This window comes from Fistularia commersonii, chromosome 1 (genome assembly GCF_037954325.1).
Source record: "Fistularia commersonii isolate RoL2024-O1a breed Wild chromosome 1, RoL_Fcom_v1.0, whole genome shotgun sequence".
Lineage (NCBI taxonomy): Eukaryota > Metazoa > Chordata > Actinopteri > Syngnathiformes > Fistulariidae > Fistularia > Fistularia commersonii.
In genome coordinates this window covers 24,442,288-24,470,017 of record NC_141284.1, presented here as the reverse complement: position 1 = coordinate 24,470,017, position 27,730 = coordinate 24,442,288, and the positions used below count along the sequence as shown (strand labels likewise).

The 27,730-nt window shown below is 42.4% G+C and overlaps 1 protein-coding gene across 1 annotated transcript; it reads left to right on the top strand.

Annotated features, from left to right (window-relative positions):
- Positions 1-1,400: 1,400 nt before the first annotated feature.
- LOC147237928 (GTP-binding protein Di-Ras1) lies at positions 1,401-27,730 on the top strand. Its single transcript, XM_086156137.1, has 3 exons — positions 1,401-1,671; positions 19,455-19,797; positions 22,264-27,730. Exons 2-3 carry the CDS (start codon positions 19,489-19,491, stop codon positions 22,549-22,551), a joined length of 597 nt encoding a protein of 198 aa, XP_086012263.1. The 5' UTR covers positions 1,401-1,671; positions 19,455-19,488; the 3' UTR covers positions 22,552-27,730.

Sequence of the window (27,730 nt, the reverse complement as noted above, 5' to 3'; positions counted from 1 at the left end):
TTAGCCAAGGTAGAGGTACAGGTAGAGATTTTATCCTTATCAAATTATGCTCCCAATGCCTTTAATATTTTATGGAGGAAATAAAACCACATTATGGAAACTCAAGATTTCTGAGCATACCTTTCGGCTAATTTAAACAGGAAGTGACGGTATCCTGCATGTTACTTCCTGCAGTCAGCAGAGGCCACTGCCACTCGGTAAAACAACATAGTTGTGCTTTATTTTAGAAAGAAAAATATGTTTTCCCATCTCCGATTGCAAAGAGCACAATTTACATCTCCTCCTGTTTACCTTCTGATATAATGAAATCCCCACATTACTGCTGTCATAGTAACAATGTTCCATAGTCTAGTACAGCCTATGTGAGCTGCAAGCCTCTTCAGAGGAGTTTCTAAAATAATAGGTTTGTGTCTCCACCCCCTCTCCCCCCCCCAACCCCTCCAAGCCGATTTTCCACTTTCGTGTAGATGCTTGATCTTTTCACCGGCCTCTGCTTGATTTATCCTGCCGCTTGCAGACCCCCTGCTCATTATCCTTTCGCAAAAACAATCAATATTAACGGTAATCACTAATTCTACTGGCCGCGCCTATCACTCCCCAGGCCCTCTGTAGTTCCTGCAACCGCCGACAGAGGAAGACAAACACAAGCCCGCTCGGTTGGTGAGTCATGCAGGAGACCGACAGACAAACGGCTTCAAACCAGGCCTAGAAATCAGCCGGGCTTCAATCACCCGTCATACACATTGCAATGTGAATGATTATTATTTTTCACCGTGAACCTTCCGTGCACCTTCATTAGCGGGCTGTCCTGTAATTCCCGTTTATCTCAGTGATCTGGTCCTGCACCCCACCCACCCACCCGCCCCACGCAGAGTCGTGTTTCTACACATGTTGTAACTGCAGGCTCTGTCCGAGGTGCTGAAACAACGAGGGGGGTCGCTGTCCGAGGTGCTGATCCCACAAGGCCCGCCCGGGAAAGTATTTTAGGGTGTTAAATACTCTATATGGTCATCTTATGACAACCCCTTTTTTGGATAAACTGAATGAACGAAGGTCAGATATGGGGGGAGCCACGGGGCTTTTCTTGCTGCAGATGTGGGGCAAACTGGGTTTAACATTCACAGGCACTTTACACCTGTCTGGGGAAAAAAAAAATCACTCTACACAAGGCTTGTATTTTGACCTCCGATTTGATTTAGATCAGACAACCTCACCGTGGCTTGTTGCCGATATCGATAAGTGGGGATTTCTTCCATTTTCATGTTTAACACTGGACCCCTATGGACCCCTTTATTCGTTGATTGATTGATGATCCTAATCAATTTCATCACTCGGACATTAAAAATATCCTCTTCTGCAGGAAATGGGTTGTAATATTGCAGCCATCCGAATCACCAGGACGTGTATGAAGTGAAAGAAAATGAAGTGTGGACAGAAAAGGAAGAGGGAATAGCACCTCCCACGTCCCACCAGGCGGAGAGAGAGAAAGAGAGAGAGAGGGAGAGAGGGAGAGGAGAGTGCCGTGGCGGTGCTGGAAATTGGACGACATGAGCTTGACATGAACCGCCTAAAAATGCTTTAAGACGCTTTCGGCGTTTGTTTCCCCCCCTTCCCCTTCATCCGTGTGAACCAGAGGACGAGCCAAGACGCGGAGCCGCACTTCACGATCAGGTAGTAAGATGCAGCTCATCCTCACACACACACACACACACACACATTCAGTGTGTTTGGCATTCAGTGGCGTAACGGCGGTCCTCATTCTTTCTGGATGGATTTTTTTTTTTTTTTTTTGGCGTACGCAATTCGCCCCCAAAAAAAAAAATCCAAATTAAGAAAAACAAATCCTCGGGGTATTTCACCGTTTTACAATCGGGTTGTCGTCACGCCGATGCATCTGCACCGCCTGTCCGCGTTGGTCGTGTGAACAACGTGTGTGTGTGTGTGTTTGTGTGTGTGTGTGTGCCAGTACAGCCATATTGGCAGTCAGCAGGGGGGGGAGAGGAGGGTAGAGATGCGAGGGGGTGAGGGATTATCATATTGCTTTGAGGAATACGGGGGGAGAGGAGGGTAGAGATGGAAAAAGGAGGAGGAGGAAAAGGAGGAGGTGGGTGGGGGCGCAGCGACTGCGAAATGATGGCACCGCTGCGAGATGGCGATCCTCCGGTATTTATGAATGAACCGGGAAGAGTAGGGTGGTCTGTAATGGCGTTGCGCACCGATCTGCGGAACGACGGCAAAACCCCCTTCTGCTTTCCCCTCCATCCCCTCCTCCTCTTCCCTGACTGAGGCAGAGATGCGCGTCAACGTTAAACTACACACACACACATATATACAAGAGTGACGCCAGTGTGACGCCTCAAAAGCCCCGCGATTCCTGTGTCAAAACGCCAGGTTTAATCCTCCATCTGGAGCCCTCATCTCTCCATCTCCATCCCTTCCACGCCAGCCGTGGGATCGGACGAGGGGGTGGTGGAAGAGGGGAGGGAGGGGGGGGGGTAGGAGTGCAATCATGCCACGCAAAAAAAAAAAAAAAGACTCGTGAATCATAACCCCCCCCCCTCCCCCCGTGTGCGTGCGTGTGTGTGCGTGCACGCGTGTGACTCAACTTCCTGTATTCTCATACTGAACACTGCCAGTCATGGGTGTGTGTGTGTGTGTGGGGGGGGGCGTGCAGGCGCTGGGAGGATGGAAAAAAAAGAGGAGAGGAGGAAAGATGCACGGTGGTAAATCCTGCGATTATAAGCCTGAAAGTGTGCTGTTCAACTGCAGCAGATACAGGCTGTTTGAAAGCAGACATGTGGCCGGGTGGAGGGGGAGAGGGAGAGGGGTGGTGGTAGATGTGTTCCCTTACTGCCTCTATCATTTTCTGTGTGCGTTTTATTCATTTTTTATTTTATTTTATTTTATTTTATTTTTTTTGGGGGGGGGGGTCTCATTGCTGGTGAGGCCACATTAAACTGTTGGAGATTGGATTATATAAATCTGCTTGTATGTCTGCCTGCATGATGATGTTGGTAGAGATCTTTCCAGCAGAATCTCCCAATCAAACCATTTTTGTGACCAAATAAGAATTAGGAGGTTCATTTTCTGCAATGGGTTTGGGGACATTTAGCAGTCCAGGAATAGTGGGACTCAGTGGAGGGGACATTTTTACATTATTCACAAGTAATGTAACATTTCCTGTTCAGATATTTTCAACAAAATATCCATATTATATTATTTGCCTAGGTGTGGATGGCCAGGAGTCACAACACGATAAACCAAATAGGTATTTTAATTCCAGTTCTGTTTCAGTGTTTGTTGAACGCTGACACAGCATCAACGATCTCATCTCGAGACCCACAACACCCATGATTCATTTCACTAATGTTCCCTCGCTTTGGATTTCCTCGGCCATTTTCTTGCGACAACTTAGGCTGATGATTCTAGGTCTGATTTTCCAAATAAATCGCTTAAAAAGAAAGTTTTTAAAAAGACGTACAGTTATTCAGTTACACATTCACTGACTTAACCATACAATATCACAATGGGGCTGAAGCCAAAGATTTCTTGTACCATTTCCAATCATTTTTTTGCTATTATTTAGTCATTTTTTGCAGATTATTCCAAAGTGTAATTACCAATTTACCTCTGGCATTTTCCCATTATGTTGGCATTGAGGAATTATTTTACCGAAGGGATAAAGTAACAGTAAACCTATTGCAATGTACAGTATTAGGAAATCAACAATCTCTGTCACTATTTGTGTTTACTATATATGTATATAGTAAACACAAATATCGATAGATAGATAGATAGATAGATAGATAGATAGATAGATAGATAGATAGCGAGATAGATAGATAGATAGCGAGATAGATAGAGAGATAGATAGAGAGATAGCGAGATAGCGAGATAGCGAGATAGATAAACACACATACCCACAGATGCACATTTTGTCCTGTCAACATTCTCTCTCCTACTCTTGTTTAAAATCTTATATTAGTGAATATTAATTTCCACCTTTTTATCACAAACAGTAGGGGGGCCAACTCAGTGTCAATATTTAGCCGAAGCCAGTAGGAGGTGGAAACATGACACTTTCAGGTTGCAAACACAGAGTCAACATTCGAGTGATTCAAGATCTAGCATTATGGATTGATTTAATTAAAAAAAAAGATTCGAAGAGAAGGCAGCATTTAAATTATTTTAGTATTACAATTGCCTTTTTGATGCATAAGACACGTGATAGGTATTTAGCACAGGGCTTGTATGGCTGTGAATATGGAAAGGTACATAAAAAAATTCATACTAACTTGCTTATACGTGGGCGGCATGGTGGCATAATGTTTGGCGCTTCCACATCACGGTCACAATGTCCCTGGTTCAATTCCAACAGGGGCCCTTTCTGTGCGGTGTCTCCATGACGTCCCCATGTCTGTGTGGGTTTACTCCAGGTTCACTGCTTATTCAAAGAAATACATATATAAATTGAACAATGTACACATGTCTTCAAATTCAATGTGAAACCCATATGTATATATGTTTATATATGTGTGTGTGTGTCTAAATGTATCTGTATGTGTATTCATTTATATATATATATATATATATATATATATAAACCGGATTTCTGCACACTTATACATTAGGTTGTTATTTCTGAATGGAGGCAGACGTTGACTGATTTACACTCTCCTTGCATTTAAGACATTATTACACTGTCACCAAGTGTCAGTAAGTGTCTTTCTAATAGTGGTTGTTTGCAGCATTTATTTTCCACTGGTGGATGAAAGAAAATATACAAAATAGATAAATAGATCTACAGTCAGACATTTAAGTGTAGCGGCACAGAATAGATAGTCACAAGTGAATGTAAAAAAAACAGAGTGCATTTATTAATGATCTCAAACATGCAGCTACATGTTGACCGGAACAACAAACTGAGGATAAAGAAACATGCTTGTGTTTTGAACATTTCTGGCTGACAGAAGGTTGGAAACTAAAATCTAAATCAAAAGTTTTCCTTCAAATCTGAGTGACTTCGCATCCCGGATGTGCATCTCATGATTGATGTTACAAATGGCTGCTATTTGCTTCTCGGTGAGTGAAAATTTTTGAATCCGAGTCTGAGTGATGGAAAAGTTTGATGTACATGTACATGAATAATGCAGGCATCTTTTTTCTGTTCACCATTTTTTATCTATCTGGGTTGACCATTATTACAAGGAAGACATTTTTAAAAAGACACTCAACTTCAGGAATTCGGGAATTTTTCAGGCCCTGACAATCCTTAAGTCAACATATATTTCCTTTGCTGGGTTATTTTGAGGTTCTTTGTTGTGAAGTCTGGTCTATTTCAAACTGATTTCTATTTGCAGATAATGACATTTTCCATTTTCCATTTTTTTTTTTTTTTGCTAATTTCTGGTTGATTATTTGTTGATCTTCATGTCTGGTTCCAGTAAATTTGAAATGAACAAACTGCTATGCTGACAACTTATATTTCATTCATTCTATTCTTAATTAATTCATTCATTATCTATACCGCTTATCCTGTACTCAAGGTCACCGAGGGGCCGCCATTGGACGAGAGGCAGGGTTCACCCTGGACCTTCACATATGGAGACATACAACCATTCACTTTTTCCTTCACATGTCATATAGAAACCCGGTGAGAGTGCTAATCACTGCACTGTCAGTGTTATTTTTATTTGCCGACCGGTCCGGGGTGAGCCCCGTCTCTCCCCAGATGACAGCTGGGATACGCTCTAGCAGCTCCCCTACGCCCCTCCAACCCTGAGTGCAAGATAAGCCGTATAGATATTTTAGATATAGATATAGATATTTTGCTAAAGTATTCTTTACAGGTCTTTATGGTTTGCTTTTTTTATCACTAGATTTCTACTCATGAAATCTAGATAAGTCAGATGCCACAAACTTTTGAAACAGATTACATCCTTCAACTGTGACTCCTTTTTGGTAGGACCTGGGTGTACACCTCATGATGTGATAATGTTGTTTAGTCGGGTCCACCGTGACTGCCAAGCCCCTCCGAGCTAAATATAACGTCTCGTTTAATACCCGAACAAATCAATGCTAAAGTGTTTTACTTCTTCTGACGGCATCAGCTCGTTTGAGTCTGGTTCATGGAGTCTTCATTATGCATGACATTAGGTGGGGTTTCCTTTGTCTTGTTATAACTAATTGCAAGTTAGAATGGCTGTCGTGGTCAATTATGTGCATTGTGACCTCTGTGTTACTGTGGTTTATGTGACATTTTGTTCAAATATTCGCTTACCATTTTGAATCTGTTCTTAAAAAGCAGTAAGAAGTCAGAATGTTTTTCAAAGTTGGTCGCTTTGAATTGCTCTAAATTGTTTCCACATGGACAAAATCCCCGGGATGGCGCAGGTAGCCTGGTGAAGGCTAGCCTTGTTGTCTCGGCTCTGAACCATCTGTGTGGTTATCCAAGCCGGATCGCCTGGCGTTACGGACAAAAACTTTACCTGGTTCATCTCAACAGCAGAGACCGGTGGAGTCATTCCAAAAGCAGCGGCCCCAGCTCCATCTGTCACTGCGGGCAGGTGTGTCAGGCAGGTCAGAGCCTATGGAGCCTCTAAGAATAGCAATTCTTGATAAAAAAAAAAAACAGTTTTGAATAGATAGAGCCACATCAGTTGGCAGAGTGGTTTAATTCTGGGATTTAAAGCCAGGTGCTTCTGTTTACCAGATTTGCCGGGGAGTGGAATTAGGGAGGGAGAGGCCAGACGGAACAACCCGGGGTTCCCGGGTCAAACTAACACTAATACACACTTAAAGGCTTGAGTCCTGTGTAATGCTGCTGCGCTGTTATGGTTGCCAGGTTGGATTGCCAATCACTCTGTGTTGGAAAAAGAAACGGTTTATTAGTCCGAGGGGTAAACTTGATGGAAATGGAGGCCTAGGGAGGAGTTGCAGGCAGCGAGATACTACAGAGGCTTATCACCCGGTGCTGCTGTGTATTTAGGTATTTAGGGAAGCTTGATGAAGCTGCGAAAAATGTTTAAAGTGTTGGATTTATCTTCACAGAATTTCTGATAAGGAGACATGATGGCGTTGAAATTGTTTATTAATGTCAACAACCGACCTTTCTTTGACTCCGACGCATGTTTACTTTTGCTGACAAATTGTGTGATTATAGTTGATTGAGGACATTGTGATTATTTGTTTTGTCTCAATTTTGTGTTTGACATTGAATTTTATCTGCCAGTACCAAGCCTCGACTCCTGAAAACCAAATGCAGACGGTTGATGTAGATGGTAAGTTCCTGAGTGGATACCGGAAGCTGATCCCAGGAAGTTGAACCTCATTGCTGTCTTTGTTGACGTGCCTACATAGGAGGCGGCAATGATAATGTTTAATCTCCAAACAATGAATATACATTTTTATATTTGAATAAAAACAATCTATTTGAGTGAGACAGAGTGGGGGGATGGCTAAGTACAAAATAGCTTAATGTAGATGATCGGATAGTTAGTACTTTATAGCTAATTTGTTTGGTGTTAGGTTTGGGTTTGGGAGTCTTTGACCTTTTATTTAAACAGCTGAGAGGTTTATGAATTCCTTTCATACTCTATAATTTACTACTTTAGGTGGGACCTTTTTCAGAATGCCTTATTTCAAGGGAGCTTTTCTGAAAGAACATCAACTCAGCGTAGGAACGTTAGAATAGGAATTACTATATCAGTTCTATGTCATATACATCGACTAACTCCCTCAATGTCCCTCGATGAAACCAGAGCAGAGTGAAATCATGTCAACCTATTACCTTAAAAACGGAAAAGTGCTTGAAACATCTCAAAGAAATAACCTAAAAGTGCCAAAAAATAAAATCAAATTCAAAAATAATTATCTGAAATGACTTTGAGATAATTATAGATGTTGTTTTGAATATCAATACCAAAAACTGAAAGTTCTGTGTAGAGTAAGATTTTAGAGTGCGGTACGTTTTACTGAGTTTAGCAGGTATATGAGCTTCCACTGTTTTCTGCCTGCGTGAATGAACTATTTCTTAATTTTGCTCTGAAAGGTGAAAACACGCAGAGCAACACGTTGCTGAAAATTAGACAAGATTAAATTTCCGTCTCCGGCATCGTTCAGGACAGGACGTGCGTCTTCTGTCCCGTCAATTCAAAACCCTTCTGTCCAAGATGAATATGAAGTGGTGTATCCACTGACACGTCCTGCCTTCACTGTTTGGGTTTTATTGATAGTCTGAGAGGCTCTTTGTTCATCAGGAGCTGCATGTCGTCTTATAGGGAGATCGCTGGTAACTTAAGTCTTGGGAATTGGGTCAATGCGGAGCAGGCCAGGAGTACAGAGGAGGTTAAGCTCGATGATTAGCGACTAAGCCTTGACCACAGTGTTGCAATCTCTTGCAGAGTATAACGCACATGCTCAGTGCACGTACGGTGGTGTCTGCTCAATCATGGTATAGATTGACACTCGTGTCCAGCAGAGACACACACACGCATGCACGCACACACACATCACAAGACCAACTTAGTGCCCTCTTTGGTATGTGTGTACATGTGTAGTAGCGTGTACGGCTTTGTTTTGATTCTATTGTTTAGTGTTAAACCATGCAGCAAGAATTTTCTGATAAAATGAAAAAATGTTTAGCCGCCAACTTTTCAGTGTTTTCACTAAAATCGCTGTGAACCTCAGCAAGGAGAGACAACACTCCAAAAAGACTATAGTTAAAAATAAGTAAACATAGATGCAGGATTGCATTATCGTGCATGATTTGTAAACAGCTTTTCAGATTAATGGAATTCATCAGGAAGCACAAATAAATTACGTGAGTGTGATCTCCGTGATCTCATGCCCAGAGGCTTCATGCATTATTAATACATGCCTGGGTCATTAACTCATAAATCCTATCTTTCAGGATTTTGGAAGCATAAAGCTGCTTTGAGCTCATTTTAATGTCTTGACAGTCAAGTAAAGACTAATAAATCATTTGCTACCAACTGTAAACCGACATCGCCTGAACCCCTGACTGTCATGAATCCATTTTACATTTTGCAGCCAATCAAAATTAAGATGCCAACAGTTGCTTTCCAAATTTTCAAGTTTTTTAAGCAAATTGTTCTTCTTTTGTGCCAAACAAAACTCTGCCATACGGACCATTGAAAGTGTAGTGATGAAAAATACCAAGAAAAAACAAATGCAAACTAAAGGCACAACAAAAACTTGCATCAGTCGGGTCTAACCATTGCAGTTTTTCAGCTGTATTGTTATGACTGTAAGGTATTCAGAATTTATTCCAATTTTCAGGTGGATTTCATCTTTATAGTATGGCTTGTAGAATAAATACATGCGATTATATTCAATATTAGTCAAATTCTAAATAATAATAATAATTTATCTCCATAGGGAAATTTGTTCTCATAGATAGATAGATAGATAGATTCATATGCAATTATAATGCAATCCGTATATACAATGCACACCATATATAAAATTTCAATTAATCACCTTTATAAAAGTAACCCAAGATGATGAAATATAACCTAAGAATATCAATAATCCGCTAAAATTCACCTTATCGTGTAAATAACTAACCTTAGGATTTAAGGAAGTACTCCAAATGTCCTTAAATTCAGGAAAATATTAGGATAAGACTAATTCAAACTTTCAACAACTGAAAAAGCAATTTACAGGTGTCATGTTAAAGTGAAATGTGAAAAGACGTGAAACTACTCATTGAGTTGTGCTGTTTTGTGCCTAAAATGCCAATTAAATCACACACTAGGTTAAAAATAGGATGTACAAACGTACCAAAAAGTTGTTGTTTTTTTAATTTCCCCCCATCACTCAGTTCATATCTCTATGTTCATTACTATCAGAAGCAATTATACTCAACATTTTGAAATAGAAATTGCATGCTTCTTTACTAACCATGCATATGAGATCAATGCTTTCTCCACAGCTCTGCTGGATTCTCAGCAGCTGTATCACCCTACAGTAAAAAATAAATGACAAATAGAGTGGAAATAGCCAGTTCTTAACTGACAACAATTCAGTGATGATCCTGAGAACCAGGAGTCCATCGGTGCCTTGTTTTCTATGAGCTTTTTATTTGTGTACTTTGTTTGCTGGTGTGAACGCTGCACTGACTGAATCAAAATTGGACCCTCCAGTCTGCTTGAACCTAATGAAAATGCCCGAGTCTAAAAATTGCTCGCTCTGACTCATGAGAAACGCAGATTCATTCCTGTGGTTGTGTGCGCACGCACACACACACACACACACACACACACACTGGAGGAGGCTTGAACTGATGTGTGCAGAGCCGGCAGAGAATTCTTCTGCTTGAGTGAAGCAGTGCGCGCGCGCGTGCGCGCGCGCACACACACACACGCACACACACACACACACACACACACACACCAATTCACTAAGTGACTTGCTTGTGCAGGTTTTATTTTGTGACAGAATATTTCAGTAGGAAAGTTGCAACCAAAATCTGTTGATCCTGTAAAAATGACCCACAGCTGCATAGCCTCAGCATTCCGGAATCCGCAGCCTGATTAAAACCCGTTTCCCACAGGATACCATGGGACCGCTTTGCGGGTGTCTGTTTAATCATGCTCTTGATCTGTTGAATGACATTGTGTTTGATGTTGGTTAATGTGCTTCCATTGTGCTGCTGCATAAGTGGCTCTCTTGAGGGAAATTATGTGCATATATTCGCTAAAGGTGACATTTCCTTGCTTGCTCTGTGAAATAGGCGAGCGGAGAGAGCTGGGTTGCAATTTTTGTTTCCTGTCTGAAAGGGGAGGAGGCCTGGACAGTCTGTGCCAAAGCTATCTACTAATGGAGTTTGGCTGCATAACCACAGATGCATTTATAGTATACCATTGATTCATTAAGGGACTGCGGTCTTCCTGTTTCAGATGAAACAAGAGAAAATGAGGTTGAAAGGGAGAGAGAAAGCTCGTGTTGGTGAGGAGTGTTGTTAATCTCCGAAGCCCGGTGTCAAGGACAAATTGTAAAGGAGCGGAAGTGCTGTTTGTGTGTGTGTGTGTGTGTGTGTGTGTGTTTATATGCGTATGTCACAGTGAGGTTGCACCTGTGTGTGCAGTTATAGCTGCTGACGGAGGGAGGGTGACGGCTAATTTTAGTTTAGGTGAAAGTGGGGAGGAGGAGGAAGGCTTCGATGAGCCGGATCGTTGTCACGGAGCTGAATTCCACGTTCCAGAAAATCAAAAGGCAGCAAGGCCGGATGATTGACGGACGAGGCCTAGCCAAACGAGGCCCATCGATCAAAACCCCAGTGGTCTTAGTTTATTGATCAAATAGCACAGAAACCTGGAGAGAGAGAGAGAGAGAGAGAGAGAGAGAGAGAGAGGCTGACGGATGTGCGACAGAATTCTGGGGTGCAGGAAAATATAAAGTTGAGATACACAAATTAAGAAACACGACTTGCTGGGATCTTGGCCCGATGAGCGATATCTCTATTTTAGACCTTTTTGAATAATGTTGAATTCATTACGCTTTCGTGAAGTGTAAAAATGTCTGAATGTCCAAGTCACTTATATCGTGTTGATGAAGTATAAATAAAATAATGGAAAGTTTTTATTTTCCCAATAGTATAGCACTGCTGTAAAGTGTAAAAATAATGTGATGTGACTTTAGTAGGGCTCCTAAGAGGGATCCGGGAACATCACAAAAAGTGGGCCAGACAAGCAGGAAGGTCCCCCGTTCAGTCAAACTTCATCAATCAGTGTCAAAATAAGCGTTTTGTGTGTGCTCACCTCTAGGAAGAATTTCCACTAAAACAGTTCATGTCACTGGCAGAATCTAACAATTGAATTCATTAAATTATTGATATATATTCTTCTCAAGTTCACAGCACTTTGATGAAAAGTGCTTAAAAATAATAATAATAATGATAACAATAATTTTTTTATGTCCTTTTTTGTTTGTTAGTTGTACTGTTTTTTACTGTCTATACAATTTTTTACTATCATTTATTATTGTTATGTTTTTCTTTTAACTCTGGCACAACAATTTCCTTCGGGATAAATAAAGTTATTCTTATTCTTATTCTTATTCTTATTCTTATTCTTATTCTTATTCTTATTCTTAATAATGATAGTAATTATAATAAGCAAAATATAAAAATAAGCATGATTGTTATTATTATTATTATTATTATTATCAATTATAATAAGCTAAATATAATAATATGCATAATAATAATGATTATTATTATTATGTTAGTTTCCCTGACAGCCCCAATTGATGTATTCTTAAGAGATTGTCACGCTTTTGACACAACTATAACTGAAAGTAAATGGGCAAAATCATATTGTCAAAAGGAAGACCAAGTTATTGTTGACACTGTGTTGTGCCTGTTACATGATGAGTGATACAGGTATTGAGGCAAGGCTGATGGATGACGCTGACGAGCCCAATGTCGAAAAACTATTTTGGATTTTTCAGACTCTCGGCTGATGTTGTTGTGGAAATTTTCCCAGGCGGAGAGGTTCATAAATGACAAAAGAGTCACGACACCCAATAATAGCGCAACGTTGCTTTTATCTTGCATGCAAGAGGGGAAAAGCAAAATACAGAGTTGTTTAGGAAGTCTGTATTATCTGTGGGAATCCTATCTGTGGGAAGGGCGTGTCATTCGTTTTTAGTCTTTTGAGGTCTTCGGACTTGGGTGGCCGTGGAGGCATTCTTCTTCAGCCAATCACATTCTTTCCTTCTGTGGAGTTGACTTCCTTCTCCAGTAGGTCGAGCCATTGTGGGCGTCTGATTTGGAGGAAGTAGCGTCCCCCCACCCACCGGCGCGATTTGTCTGTCAGGGCACTGTGACATTTTCTTGACAATCACTGGGTATAGGATATTTCAAAACTTTCTGCGGTTTCTTCTTCGTACGCACTTCGCACGTCACGAGGGAAGATATGCGAGTGGGAAATACAAACAGTTCAGCAGAAGATCATTTTCCATTACACTTCCCCCTTTTGTTCATTTATTGAAAAACAATTTACATAACATTATTTCATAGGCATAGACAGGAAAGATTACCCAGAGCTCTGGAAACCCTTGGCACCCTTGGCCACCTCTCAGCTACGATCATGCACTTCATCATAGGGCCTGAGTGTTAGGAAATTGCTGTTTTTGTGGGAATTATTATTATTATTTCTTGTTTTGTAACAAAACAGGAAGAAGTTGCTTTATCCTGTTCAACAATTTGGACTGTCCGTGTTGCCTCCAGGCATAACAGGGTATCAGTTAAGCCCCCTGTGTAAATGCCTGTTGATGGGGACACATAAATATCCCTCTCTGGGGTAAGCTGCCAATCAGTGACCTCATAACACTGTTCTGCAAAAGGGCCACAATCCTCGCAGCCATCATTGTCCCCTTTTGACAGTGAAACATGAGGTTAGGTGTTAGGCACTGTAAAGAAAAGTTGCTGCGCTTGTTCCAGCTGGACAGACATGACAGAAGTTTTCCCCTTCCAAAACATGTATTTCACACTGTTTGCCAAACATTCCTCTCTATCTTTCGGGAAGTTGGTTACAAAATGAGCCTCCGGCCCTACAGATACATGAGCAGTGCAACGCAGATTTTCTGAAGGCATGTAAGTCGTGTTTGGGTGTAAAAATTCTGCGGTATATTTTCCATCTGTGATTTTCCACACATAGGCATATAGGTCACCATAAGAGATACCTGACCATGCCGTCAGTGTTATAATTTCGGACGGGGCTCACTTTTAAACCCTCAGAGGTTGAAATTAGACTAATTCTCCATTTTTGCACAAGATCTTTTGGTTGCAGATTCACTTGGCAGAGAGGTGAAATTAGGAAACTATGTTTGCACCGTCGTTCCCTACACTCCTACAGAATATATGGATTTGCCGCTTAGCTCTACCGATGGTAGAGCTTCTTTAGCTCTCATTCCCGAATGGGTTGCACCCGAATTGACCAAAAACATCATCTGTTTCCCTTGCACTTGTAGTGTAAGGGTGGACATGTTTAAATAAGATCGCGATGACAAGAGTGCATATGTACCTTTCAATTAAGCTTTTGCTTCTGCGTTTATGCTTTTCATGTTTTTGTGTGCGTCACAAGTGTCATGCAGTGCATAGGTCACGTGTCCCTGTTCCATGGTTTCCTCCTTGGGGGCTTCAGAGGTTTCTTGATTCAGTCGTTGTCGGTCTGCTTAGGTTTGGTTGATTGGTCGTTACTCGCGGGATTCATTCATGCCTCCTTCCCTATGAGGGCAGTTTCTGTCCCAATGTCCCTTTCCCCCACTGTGGAAGCATGTATCGGGGTCCCGCTCTCTCCTTGGTCTCCCACGTCCGGGTCCTCCTCTGCTTTGGCTACACCCTCTCCCTCTTTCTCTGCCTCGGCAAGTCGGGACGGGTCCACGGTTGTCATTTCGATCACTTGAATTTCCAAATCCCGCTGCCGCTGCTTTCATCATGGCGAGGGATGAAAGGTGCAATTCCTTTGCTCATCCGCTCTCATCCTTTGCATTCTTGCTGTCTTGCCGTTGTTGTGCGTGTCGGGCATGTTTGCGCAGCTCAGTCCATCGGCACTCCTCCTGATAATCAACATATTGTTGGCGTGCCTAAGTTTCAATGCCTCCCAGGAATTCCTTCATGCATGCCTCGCACAGCAGTTTTTCTGTCATAGATGCTGGTGGACGTTCGAAATCTGGATCCTCCTGACCCGTGTTTTCCTTGAACGCCTTTAGCAGCCAGGCAACCATATTAATGAGAAGTGGGAAGGCTGTCTTCATGGCCTTACAAAAGTCTATCCAGGGTATGACGATAGATATTGTTGTCCTTGTGGATCCCAACAGGGTGTTGTGCTGATGTCCGCAGGTCTGGCAATGCATCTCGAACCTTGGCGTTGTCCGCTGGTCTCAACATCTTAGCCATCACGTGCCGACAGAATGATTTCAGTTCTTTTTCAAGAGCTGCTCTGGAGGCGGTCGGCGATTGTTGATGTTGTGTTGCTGCAACTATGTCGGCTCGAGTCCAAGCTCGGTGCCCCAGGATGGCCCCGTCTGGACCACTTACTTGGACCTCGGGAGCTTGAAGGACGGTTCCCGGAATCTGATGGCTCATGGGTTGGAACTTAACGTCTGGTTTTACGTCTTCTCGAGTCAGGGGTCTCTCAGGCCCCGTCTTGCTGCAGGTGCGCTGGGCTGGCGGTGGTCGTATTTCGTCTTTAGTCGAGGTGGGCTGTTGCAGTGCTGCTCATGGTTTCTGGTATGCCCATCAGTCTGAGTCCTCTCTCACCCCTGCTGAGGAAAGCGATATGGGGGAGCACGAGTAGCTGGGTGAGGAGCCGAGGCTTGCATGTATGGGGGTGGCATGGCCACCGTGTGTGTGTGTGTGTGTGTGTGTGTGTCTGTGTGTGTGTGTGTCTGTGTGTGTGTGTGTATCACGTACTTCTACTTTCTCATCACCATTTTGTCTATCCATTTGTTTCTGCAATCTCTGCCTCTCTCGTCTATCTGCTTCGAATTTCCACGCTCTCAGACACCTATTACGTCCCTCTATTTCCTCCTTTTTCCTTTGTCTTTTCGTCTCGCTTAGCTTATCCATTTTCTCTTTTACTTTCTCTTCCAGCATCTTTATTTGATTTGTACTAAATGACCCGTTTGCCGGGAATCCACATCCCGCTACCCACCATTCCAAAAATTTATTATTATCCAGATTCCTTGATCTGTCAGCCATAACCCTCGTGCATCCCTCCGTCCATGTCGTCACCAATTTACTTTTTGATCCTCCTATACCCGTTGCCACAGACAATTTATTTCTCGTTAGGTCTTCGATCCCTTCTGTGATCGTCACTAACTGATTCCCAACGTGGACTCCCAACCAGGAGCGATCGATACTGTAGAGTAACTTCTTCTACTCTTTTACCCAAGGTCCTGGTTATGAACGGATCGATGCGTTCGGCAAGACTTTTCCTGTTTATAATTTGGTGTTGGGGTCTTACTCACCGCTACATGTAAATTGAGTTCGCTGGATTCCTGCAGGGATGATTGCGGATCAGGGGCGAGAAGGTCTTCCCTTCTCTTTGTCGTCGGAGGCTGGACGTAATGTCCGGGATCTCCCGGTTGCTCCCATCCGGACGGTCCGCTAAGGATTCCCGTCTGTGACGCCAAGTTTGTTGTGGAAATTTTCCCAGTCAGAGAGGTTCAGTAATAGCGCAACGTTGCTTTTATCTTGCATGCAAGAGGGGAAAAGCATACTACAGGGTTGTTAAGGAAGTCTGTACCCAAATCCCATCTGCGTGAAGGGCGTGCCATTCATTTTTAGTCCTTTGAGGTCTTCGGAGTTGGGTGTCCGAGGAGGCATTCTTCTTCAGCCAATCACATTCTTTCCTTCTTTGGAGTTGACTTCCTTCTCCAGTAGGTCGAGCCATTGTGGGCGTCGGATTTGGAGGAAGTAGCGTCCCCCCACCCACCGGCGCGATTTGTCAGTCAGGTTACTGTGACATTTTCTTGTCAATCACTGGGTATAGGATATTTCAAAACTTTCTGCGGTTTCTTCTTCGTACTTTGGAGTTAACTTCCTTCTCTAGTAGGGCGAGCCATTGTGGGCCTCGGATGGGGACGAAGCCCCCAGTTCGTCAGTTAGGGTACCGAGACATTTTCTTGTCTATCGCTGGGTACAGGACTTCTCCTTGTTCTTGTTCTTGTTCTTGTTCTTGTTCTTGTTCTTGTTCTTGTTCTTGTTCTTCTTCTTGTTCTTCTTCTTCTTCTTCTTCTTCTTCTTCTTCTTCTTCTTCTTCTTCTTCTTCTTAAATGACAGAGTGAATGGTCGTATTCCCTTATTTGTCCCTTGCATCGACTGGCAACCAGTACAGGGTGAGCCCGGCCTTTCGCCTCATGACAGCTGATATGGGCCCCATTAACCCTGGATGCAAGATATTGATAATGATAATAAACAAATGAATTGAAACTTGAATTTGAAACTGTAAACTGTATTTATGTTTTCTGTCAAAAATTTGACAAGGTTGTCACCTTTAATTGGTCAGAAATAAAATGGTGATGAAACAAATCTGCAAACTCTTAATCGCTCAATCATTCCTAGAAATTTGACAAGAAAACTTAGTACTGAAGTGCAAAATTTAAACGTGTATGATGATCTGTGAGACGAACACCAGGTGAACCAAACAAAATCATTTCTTTCTCAGGAACCGTGGTCGACTCTGTAAAATGCAGATGACCGACATGTTGTTCAATGTTATACGGTCATAATTTTGTTTTAAAAATATGGCAAATGATTTGATCTCAAATCCAGATATTGTGAGCACAAAGGCTTTGCTACAGTCACCAGCTAAGTTGTCCAGTGCCGGGGCTTTATCTCAAAAAACATCTGCTTTTGGAAACAACACTGCAGTGAGAGAGAGAGAGCGAGGGATGAGAGGGATGGGTGGGAAGGCAAACAAATGAGCTGTAGGATGTTGAAACACTGTAAAGAGCGAAAGGGAACTGCAGTGTTTGGTGATAATTGCTGAGGTTAAAGTCATTTGTTTCATTCTCAAAGTGGAAATATTGATCGCCGCTGCTTTAATGTCATAAATATAATAGCAACGGTTGCCAACAAGAAGCTGTGATTAAATGAAGGATCCATTAAAATATTTCATCATCCCATAGACAGTCGAGTCACGGAAGTTGTTTTGGCTTTTAAAGAGCTATCCGAGGTGTGTGTCCGTCTATGCGCGCTGCCTTACTCAGACCTGGCACCGAGCAACGTCAGCAGAAATCTCTCGGTTCAGCTCTGACAGCTCAGCGTCCGCACTGCAAATGGAGGCCTGAATGAAGCCAAGAGGGAGGGCGATGAGGCCCCTTACCGGCACACTGTAAACCCAACAGGTAGTGGTAAATAATGTAAAATATCATTAAAATAGATTTTACCCACTTGGATATATTGAATTTACAGCACGTTGCCTGTTCTTCCTTTTTGAGTAAATCCAAATGATAAAAGATCCATAAGCGGGGAAAAAAGACATTTTATTCAGAACTTAATCTTAACAGTCAAAGTCTGAAAATGACCGTTTTACTTTCAAGAGAAGCTGTGGCGTTTCTTTTGAATTTCCTCCACTTTTTTGGCTTCATGTCGTTATTCCGTAGGGAATCTGCTTATCGCCCGCCAACACTTTTAATCTTCCTCCCTTTCCGTGTCCCTCGCAACACGCTGGTCCGTCCCACCACCGCTGCCTGTCTTGAAGACAAATGTTTGTACCGCTTCTGTGTTTTATCTAATAACTTCTGTTGCGTTTACACCGCAACATTTTGATAGGAAACATTCAGATTCTTGACGCTGTCCAGCGATATTGATGAAAAATGAAGTGGGGTCTGGAAAACGGATGCCCTGCCGTATTACAGGCATACGAGCAAAACCCACAGACTTACCTGCAAATTAAACCTTCCTCGTGTGTTTTGCCTGGATATAAAACACTCTTTTATGTCAGGCAGACTTACAGCTATAGATTGACCATAAACTCAAGAGGCACTCCCTGAATCTCCATTTATTTTGAACTCCTTGACTGATATTATCTGGAACCCGGCAATGCAATTACAGGGGGCCTGCCATCAATAGTGGGTTCCAGCAGTGCAAGCATGACAGAAATCCACTTATTCCATCTAGTATTGATGTCAATTTACTGTTTCATTACAGCCAGAGCTTAGAGAGAAGCACATGATTACAACTGAAGGAGTATCTTATTATGGGACCTTAAAACAAGTTTAGAACCACAACAGATAAATAATGCAACAGATACACTGCGTAATCATGAGCACAGATTCTGCAGACAACCCAGCGCTCGGCAAGGCTGCAACAGATTTAGTGTGAGGACGTTGTTCGGATGCATATGCATGACTTGCAGCAGTAATACAAAGGCTGAGGGTTTGTGGAGTGTTTCTGCTGACTACTGACCCGGCTTATTTTACTTTTAATTTATTAGAGGTTCATAGCCTATGCACTTATTCAGCTCTTGCAGCGTATCAGTTTGACTTCTTCTTTTTTTTTTATTTTTTTCGAACGTCCCGTAATGATGCACCAAGACCGCTTTCCTTGATTGTATTTCGTTTAATGAATCACAAACGACGGCAACTCGAGCTTTTAACCTCTTGTCGTAGTCTTGACTTATCTCCGGTCAATTTCTCTTTACCGGTGATATTTCAAGGTGACACAACCACGTACATATAAAAACATGTCTATTTGCTGTATATAAAAAAATTACAGTCTCTACATGACTGATTATTTTCTATTTATTCAACTTATTTTTAACTTGCATATATTCCAACCTCTGCACTTTAAATTAAGATTTCTTAGCAATGGTTTGTTGTGTTGGAATGAAACATATAGTCCTCGTTCTCTTTCTATGAAAAGCATAATCCCCTGTTCTGTTTTCTCTGCTTTCTCCACATGTTCTCCACGATCACAGGTGTAACACTGTCTAAAGCCTGAGGGGGGGCAGAATGCCGGAGCAGAGTAACGACTACCGCGTGGTGGTGTTTGGGGCTGGGGGAGTGGGGAAGAGTTCCCTGGTACTGCGTTTCGTGAAGGGCACGTTCAGGGATACCTACATCCCCACGGTGGAGGACACGTACCGCCAGGTGATCAGCTGTGATAAGAGCGTGTGCACCCTCCAGATCACCGACACCACGGGGAGCCACCAGTTTCCGGCCATGCAGCGCCTCTCCATTTCCAAAGGTCACGCCTTCATCCTGGTCTACTCCATCACGAGCAAACAGTCGCTGGAGGAGCTCAAACCCATTTACCAACAGGTGTGTGTGTGTGTGTGTGTGTATGTGTGTGGGGGGTGGTGGTGCTAAAGGTACTCAATGTACTTAAGGGGTCAAATGTTCTTTGTGCAGAGATTTATATATGAAGTTGTGATGACGAGAGGGAACATGGATGAACAGTTTGCATGAATATATAATCTTGTACTTTTAAAAAAAATGTTAAAAGTCTGCAGATAAGTGAATCTTTATCTTTATCTGTATGCAGGACACTGACGGGGTGTTTTCCTTGCCTGTGTTTTTGTTGTGTTTTAAAAAATACAAGAAAGTCACTGAACGTTTAGAAGAGATCAAGCACTTGTGTTATGGGAAGCTGGATGGAGTCTGTCGCACTGGGCTCAGATGAAAATCGATCAAACACCACCTTTGGAAACACAAAGAACATATTTGTCTCAGATTGCACTTTTAATACATTTACATTTTCAGATTAGCAAATCATTTATGTTTGTTTATAAATGAAACATATATATACATATATATGTATATATATATTTTTTAAAATATTTATTTTATTTATATATTTTATATTTATTATATATATATATAATATATATGATTATACATATAGTTTATATATGTATTTGCATTTTCGTTGTTTATATATATATATATATATATATATATATATATATATATATATATATATAAATAAAGGAATAAAAGCAGCCGGACAATATAGATTTATATTGAGAGTGAATACAAATATAGTCAACTTTATTTATAGCGCACTCAATCACAACTCAGTTGTCTCCTGACATTTTCCATGTAGAGCAAGTCTGGACCACACATTTTAAAATGCTTTTTTCAGAAACCAAACATTGTCCCAAGAGCAAGCACTTGGTGACGGCGAGAAATCCCAGCTCAATGCGGGCGGCCTTCCGTCTCAACCGGTTGGGGTAGAAAGAGAGAGTGAGAGAGAAGTGGACAGGGAGATAGAAAGAATGTCAGAGGGCTGGAATGAACCGCCACAATGATCTCTTACTAATAATAACTGCAGCAACCAAACAGTCGTGTGGCAGTATACAGTCACACGAGTATATACTGATATTATCCTTGACATGAACATCGATTTCTGAAGTCGGAGGGATTGTGTTCTCCACCCTGTTTGCAATGGTAAATTTCAACTTTTTGCTGCTTTGCTCGATAGCCGTCCGGAGGGTCACTCCTCTGACTCCTGTCTGTTTTAGAGGCCATGTGGCTAGAAGCCCCGCTGGTCAACTAGCTCCTCCCGAGGGAGCAGCGGCACTCCGCTGGGTTCGAAGGCCTCGGCTCCCTCAGCGTGGTTCCAATGTTTCTGCATTTCTGCAATGTGCAGCACGGGGACTTGTGCGGTGATGATTACATGATCATTGCTGGTCGCGGATTAGTCGCGATGATCTCTGGAAAGCTTCTGATCCAGGTCAACCTTCTTTTTCCATTCCCGTGCCGTGTCCAGAAGGTCCGGCTCTCTTCTGATAGATGGATTCTTTAGGAGTCGTTCTGAAGGTACAAAGGTATTGGAGTTTGACAAGCTGGTTGATAGAGGGTTGACATTTATGGCTGTTCTTCGTATCTCCAGGATAATTGCCAGCTGCCGGAATATGTGGGTCTTATTTCAGCTATAGCTGCCTTGGGACAGATTTGTTTTGAAGACAGGATGTGCTTTAGTGACACTAGATTATTGCAGGGGACGTGAGGGATCTTTAGTTTAGAGTCCTGGGAGTCTGAAGTGCACCATACCTAGAGACCAAGTCTGCTTATTTCAACATCCCCAGCTGAGTTTTCAAGCCTCCGGGGTTTCCCAGTTTGCCCACCGACTTGGTACAGCTTGTGAAAATGTTATATCATGTTTTTCTAGACCTTTTTATAGGATGTTTCCCTTTACCTAGAGTGAAAGTGTGTTAAGTTTTCAATCAATATTGTGATTTATCATTCTCACCATGCCATTCCATACAATATATGCATCTATCCAAGTATGTCTGGAATTATATTTGTCTACAAAATATAAAAGAAAAACCCTGCAGTTTTTATGGGATTTCCCTTTTAACCCTCATATACGGGAGTAGTTTGGGGTTCAGCGTCTTGTTCAACAACTCGAGGAGGAGGCAGGAATCGAACCAAGAATGTTTGGTTTCAAGGAGCCCCTTTAATATTTCGATCAAGAACCCGAGGACCGCGAAACGCTTCAGACCTTGAGCAAAAGAAACGCTTTGAAAAAACGAATGAAAACTCCATTGTGAAACTATCTGAAGGAGCGTTTTTTGAGAATGAAGGGGTTTTTCGACATCTAGAACTCTCCAGCTGTATTTTCTGGCTGGACTTTCAGGATGTTCAGCCACCTGAATGCCGGAACATCCACACCTGCCGCCCCCTGATACTGTTTAACCTCTTTCCCTTCCAGTTTTTTTTCAAACGGGCCACCGATTTCTTTCCCGATCTGTTCATAACTCCAGCGATATCCCTCTTCCACAGGTACTGGCCATAAAGGGCAACGTTGAGGCAATCCCCATCATGCTCGTGGGCAACAAGAGCGACGAGACCCAGCGAGAGGTGGAGACCAAGGACGGGGAGGCCCAGGCCAACCAGTGGAAATGCGCCTTTATGGAGACATCAGCCAAGACCAACCACAATGTAACCGAGCTCTTCCAGGAGCTCCTCAACCTGGACAAGAAGAGGAACATGAGCCTCAACATCGACGGGAAGCGCTCCGGGAAGCAGTCCCGTGCCGAGAGACTGAAGGGCAAGTGCAGCGTGATGTAAAGCGAGAGAGCGGAGGAGAGGACGGGGAGGTGGGCGAGAGAGGAGGGAACGCAGACAAAGAGAGGTAAAGACGCAAGAGAAGAGAGGAGGAAAAAAGAGACTTGTTGAAAGTACCGCGTGCGGAGCGAAACGACTCGGGAGGCAAAGGGAATCAGATTACTCACCGTCTCTTCGACAGGTGTGTTCATATTTCAGCTGTTCTTTTCAAACATATTTCAGTTTGGAACACACACCCATGTGCACCTAACCAAAGGTGCAGAAACAACTTTTAACATCACGCGTGTGCGTCTCGGAGCGGAAACAGCGTGGACTTTTGCATCAGAGCTGTCAAATCTTACTTTGGACTGCAATAAAGACCACAGACTCTGCAGTACTCCTTGACACCCCCCCCTCCCCACACACACACACACACACACACACAAATTGTCCTCTTTCACCTCACTCACACTCTCAGCTCAGCTCACAGCCCCTCCAAATCCTTTCCACCCTGCCCATTATAAAATAATATTGAGAAGGACAATGTATATGTAACAGGGCCAGCAGAGGTAGTTAAGCTCACTCATCTGGTAGAAACTTCAATGTATATACACGGGGGATATTCAAAAATATCCTGTCTAGTCTCTTTATGGATTCACAGAATAAGGTGTTTACTTGAGTTCAAAGCATTCAGATATTGGCTCAGATGATGAACTCGCCCATTTTCTCATCCTAGTCATTCCTCCCGAGAGGCTAAAAAAACGTTTCGACATCTGTCAAAGCTGTCATGATATTAAAATTCATCTTTGAATCCTCTTGGTTGTGTTGGTCTGAAGTGAAGAAACATCCAACGACAGGGTTACGCACACACGCTACTGATACAACGCAGAAATCCTTTTAAGACTCTGGTGCAGTTTAGAATAACTGAATGAAAAGCAAGCTGGACTCAGAATATGAAACAGAAATAGTGTGTCTGCCTTGTCTCTGAGGATAGAATATGTGGATAATCATCGTCAAGACGAACGTGAACCGGGAGGATTTGAGTTCCGAGGCTGAGAATGTCAGATTGCTTTGGCACTTTCGTGTGCCACGACGGTTTCTCTCTCTTTCTCTTTTTTTTTTTTTTTTTTTTGCCTTGTTTTTCTTGTTTGTTTGCTTTACGATGCTGTTTGAATTTGTGTATAAAGTCGAAAACCCTCCTTAAACAAAAAAAAAAAAAAAAAAAAAGAAGCACACAGACAAAAAAAAAAAAATATATATATATATATATATATATATATATATATATATATATATATATATATATAATAAAATAAGAAATGGACGTTCATTTTTCCATGCAGATTATTCAACGTGACCTTAATCAGTAATTCTGTTTCCTCTGTTGGCTTGGTCACATTATCTCTAACACATTGCACTCACCCAGGCGTGGGGAGAAGAGAATTGGTTACACACGCAAACACAAACACACACACACACGCACACACACACACACACAAAGCATGTACACAAATTAACCTCAAGTTCCTGAAAACGAGTGACAAAAAAGTAGATTTGCCACAGGCACACTCACATAGCTGTCAACGGATTATATCGAAACAAACAGGGCTCACTCAGCCTAAATGCCCTGCATTTTATAGCATAAACGTACACACACACACAATTGTGATTTGCCATGTTTTTGCCTACATTATGTGTTAATTATCTCCATTTAACACAGAATATTCTCCTGGAGCCCTTGAAAAGCTCTGCGTCCAAAGTGCATTCACCCTTTTTCACACAGGAGCTCTGACTACTGTACACAGAGAACACAGGACAGCCAAAAGCACAATACTTTTCTACCAGTATATCTAATTGTACATTTTTTGTGATTTTTGTTATTCTTTTTTTTTTTGTATTTGCATTTCTTCTTGTTTCACTTACATCTATTCACCAGTCCCGAACACGGAAGAACAATCACACCATAGTCATAGGTAACTCTCAGTCTCCACATTTTTATGTTTTAGTAGTCCGGTACGTGGCACAATGAGGTTGTGGTTCTGCTGAACAACAGGGTATCGTGAAGTGACCAGTTAGCTTTTGGTCGTGAAATATGTAGATGTGCTCTAACCCCACAGGATTCCCAACTATTCACAAAAGAGGAGGAGCATAGTGCTTGTCCCGTAGTACTTTTCTCCATCTCTCAGGCCAGTTTTAACAACAATTTGGGTGGGGGATAATCCGCCCCTGTAATGTCCCATCAAAAGACAGATAATACCCCCCCCCCCTCCACACACACACACACGACCCCCACCCCAACTGTGTCGAAACAAAAAGCAAAAAGCACAGCAACTGTTCTTGTTTAGCGCTCTCTGTCTCTTTATGTGTGCAGCAGAATCAACAACTGGGCACTTTAGGGTGACATTTTACTTGAAGACATGCTTATTAATCAGCAATGCCTCATTTATAAGCAGCATGTAAAATGTCCCTCCTTCATTATTCATGCCCACAGACCCAACATACGAAACAATGTGTAGTTATTGTAAATAATCATGCGATAGTTCAATGCGGTGTTTATAAGAGCTTCAAGTAAAATGTTACCCATGTATAAAAAAAATAAATTACTGTATCCACTGTCTTTCTGGAAATAAGTCCTTTGTAACCAGGAAATGTTGTTACAGTAGGCGGTTCGATGTTGCTATGTACTGTAATATACAGCTTGATGATAATATATTGTATTTGACACATCCACTTTTCAGATATATCAATCAGATAATACTAGCAAAATGTGAATATGTAATTATAGATTCCTCTCCATCACTTTTTTTTTTCATTTTTAAAGCTGAATGAATCAATTGTTATTGATGTGTTGTATTTTGCACTAACGTGAGGTCCTGTTAAACTCTGAAATTTGCATTATAGACGTACCCTTTACATGTTAGATGCCAGGGATGCTCACTCTTTCTCTCGCTTTCCTTTCTCATCTGTTTCAAAAACACAATGTGGGTTAAACGCTATTTGAAAGAGCTTTTGTCATTTCAATGGATGATGGATGAAGCGGTCACCTTCCTGATGCGGTCACCTGGGGGGGGGGGGTTGGAAGAGTTGGAAATTATTAGTTTTACGCCCAGCTCTGTTCCGATACGATGTGCGGCTCCTGGCCGCAGTTGTGCGTGTACAACTGCATAAATATCAGCGTCTGGTTGATTCATGCAACGACGGATTAGAAGTTTGTGCAATCTGTTGTCGTGCTGACGTCCGTGGGAGGCTGTTGTCATGTTCCCATGTGGAATATGATACAATGGAGAGGAAAAACAGTGAGACAAACTGGAGCAAGCCAGGGAGCTGAGCTTTGAATAGTAATAGCGTGAAAACACAGTGCAGAAAGTGCACTAATCGTGGCCTGCATAGGGTTGAAATGTGCGTGCATGTGAAACAAGTTGCGTGTATGGAAGTGTGTGTGTGTATCTGTGTGTGTGTGTGTTTTTTGGGCTGCGAGAGTTAAACGCTGGTATGAATCAGGACGGACACCTCTGCCCCCATCCTCCCATGACTTGTCTCATCTTATACATCATTTTAGCATATTCACTGCTGCTGTGCTCGTGTATGTGTGTGTGTGTGCGTGTGTGTGCGTGTGTGTGTGTGTGTGTGTGTGTTTGTGCGGGGGCGCGTGGATGTGTGTGTGGGTGCGTGTGTGTGCATGGGTGGCTGTGAGTGCACCCATGTTTATGTGCTTTCAACCACATCTTTCCATTTGTTTGGCTCTGGCCTGCATGGGCGTGTATGTGTGTGTTTGTGCCTGTTTGTGTGCTGTTGTTGTACCACCTTTTGAAGTGTCTATCAGATATTTGAAGCCTACACACTCTGCATGAGTCATCAAACACACGCCTAAACTCACAATGCGAAATAGACAGGCCGCATGCACACGCACTTATACACACATATTACATTCACAAAGGCCTCATCAGTGCACCGTTGAACAGGAACCACCATCAACAGTCCATAAAATCCACAGTCCCACCTGATAAAAATTCTGCCAAATTCATCCCCTGATGTTTTTGTGTTTATAGGTCAGATGCACTTGAAAAGACAGAAGGCCGACCTTGCTCACATTTGATTAGAGATAGCTGTGAATACCGTTCAAAGGACTTTATATTTCAAAGGTGAGCGATGAGCGTGAGATTGTTTCGAGTAAAGGATGCCGCGGTTGAAGGTGCTATCACCTGCATTTACCTCAAAAAAGGTAAAGCGTCCAATCAAACTCCCGAAAAGAGTCTCTCGATGACCTAATGTCAACTTCAAAAGATTCCCCTCCCGATATACGCTAACATTTTCCTTGTTGAGCATCAAGAAATAGACAAATAGGAAACTTGCACGTGCCCGAGGTTTGGTTCAGGATCAGAGTCCTGAAGAGCCGGCGAGTCTCGACGGCAAAGGGTTCCCATATTTTCTTGCATGGCAGGAGGGAAGGGGGACTTGAAGTGGTGACAGTGAAACGAAGGGCAGTCAGTCAATCTGAAAGCACGCGAGAGGTGATGGTTTCTAGTGCCGCTAAGGTTTATTCCATCTGCTCATTTCTACCAACAAGGACGGGTAATAGCCCCGTCGAGACGAGCTCGGTGTCAAAGGATCTGATGGGAATCAGTACCGGAGGATGAGCGGCGACGGAAAATGATCCCATTGTTCCTGTTAACCTCCCGGAATCACTTCTGTCATCCCTTTTTTACATCTCGTCTGATTGCCGCAGATCCTCACAAGCTCTTCTGCAGACAGGGGCGCAAAAGAGGGCGTGGTGGCATTAAGACTTTTGTGGGTGATGTAGATGGGTAAAATACTGTGGCTCTGGCCCTTCATTCCTGCATGGTCCCTATTGGTGTTCCAGCCAGCATGAGAACAAGGACACAAACTGTGAATCATCTTTGTATTTTTTAAAATAAATTCCTCAGCAGCATTTAGCTTTGGTTTTGCAGATGTATTGTTTTGTTTGGCACTTACTGTTTTTTGTAAATTATTCTGTTGGTTTAATTTCTTTTTTTCTTTTTTTTTTCTCCTTTTTTAAAAAAATCCAACTAATTATGATGTATATTTATTCTAGCAATAGTCTTCCTATTAAGATATACTGTGCTGATGCATCCTCTGAATAACTGAAAATATCATATACAGTATATATAGATGATAATAATCAGATCTGCAAAATGATTTTCTTAATAAAAAGATGAACTGA

Excerpts from the sequence above, each read along its gene's own strand:
- LOC147237928 (XM_086156137.1), top strand. The coding sequence starts at position 19,489 with ATGCCGGAGCAGAGTAACGACTACCGCGTGGTGGTGTTTGGGGCTGGG. Across the intron at positions 19,798-22,263 it reads TCAAACCCATTTACCAACAG|GTACTGGCCATAAAGGGCAA; the intron begins GTGTGTGTGTGT and ends CCTCTTCCACAG.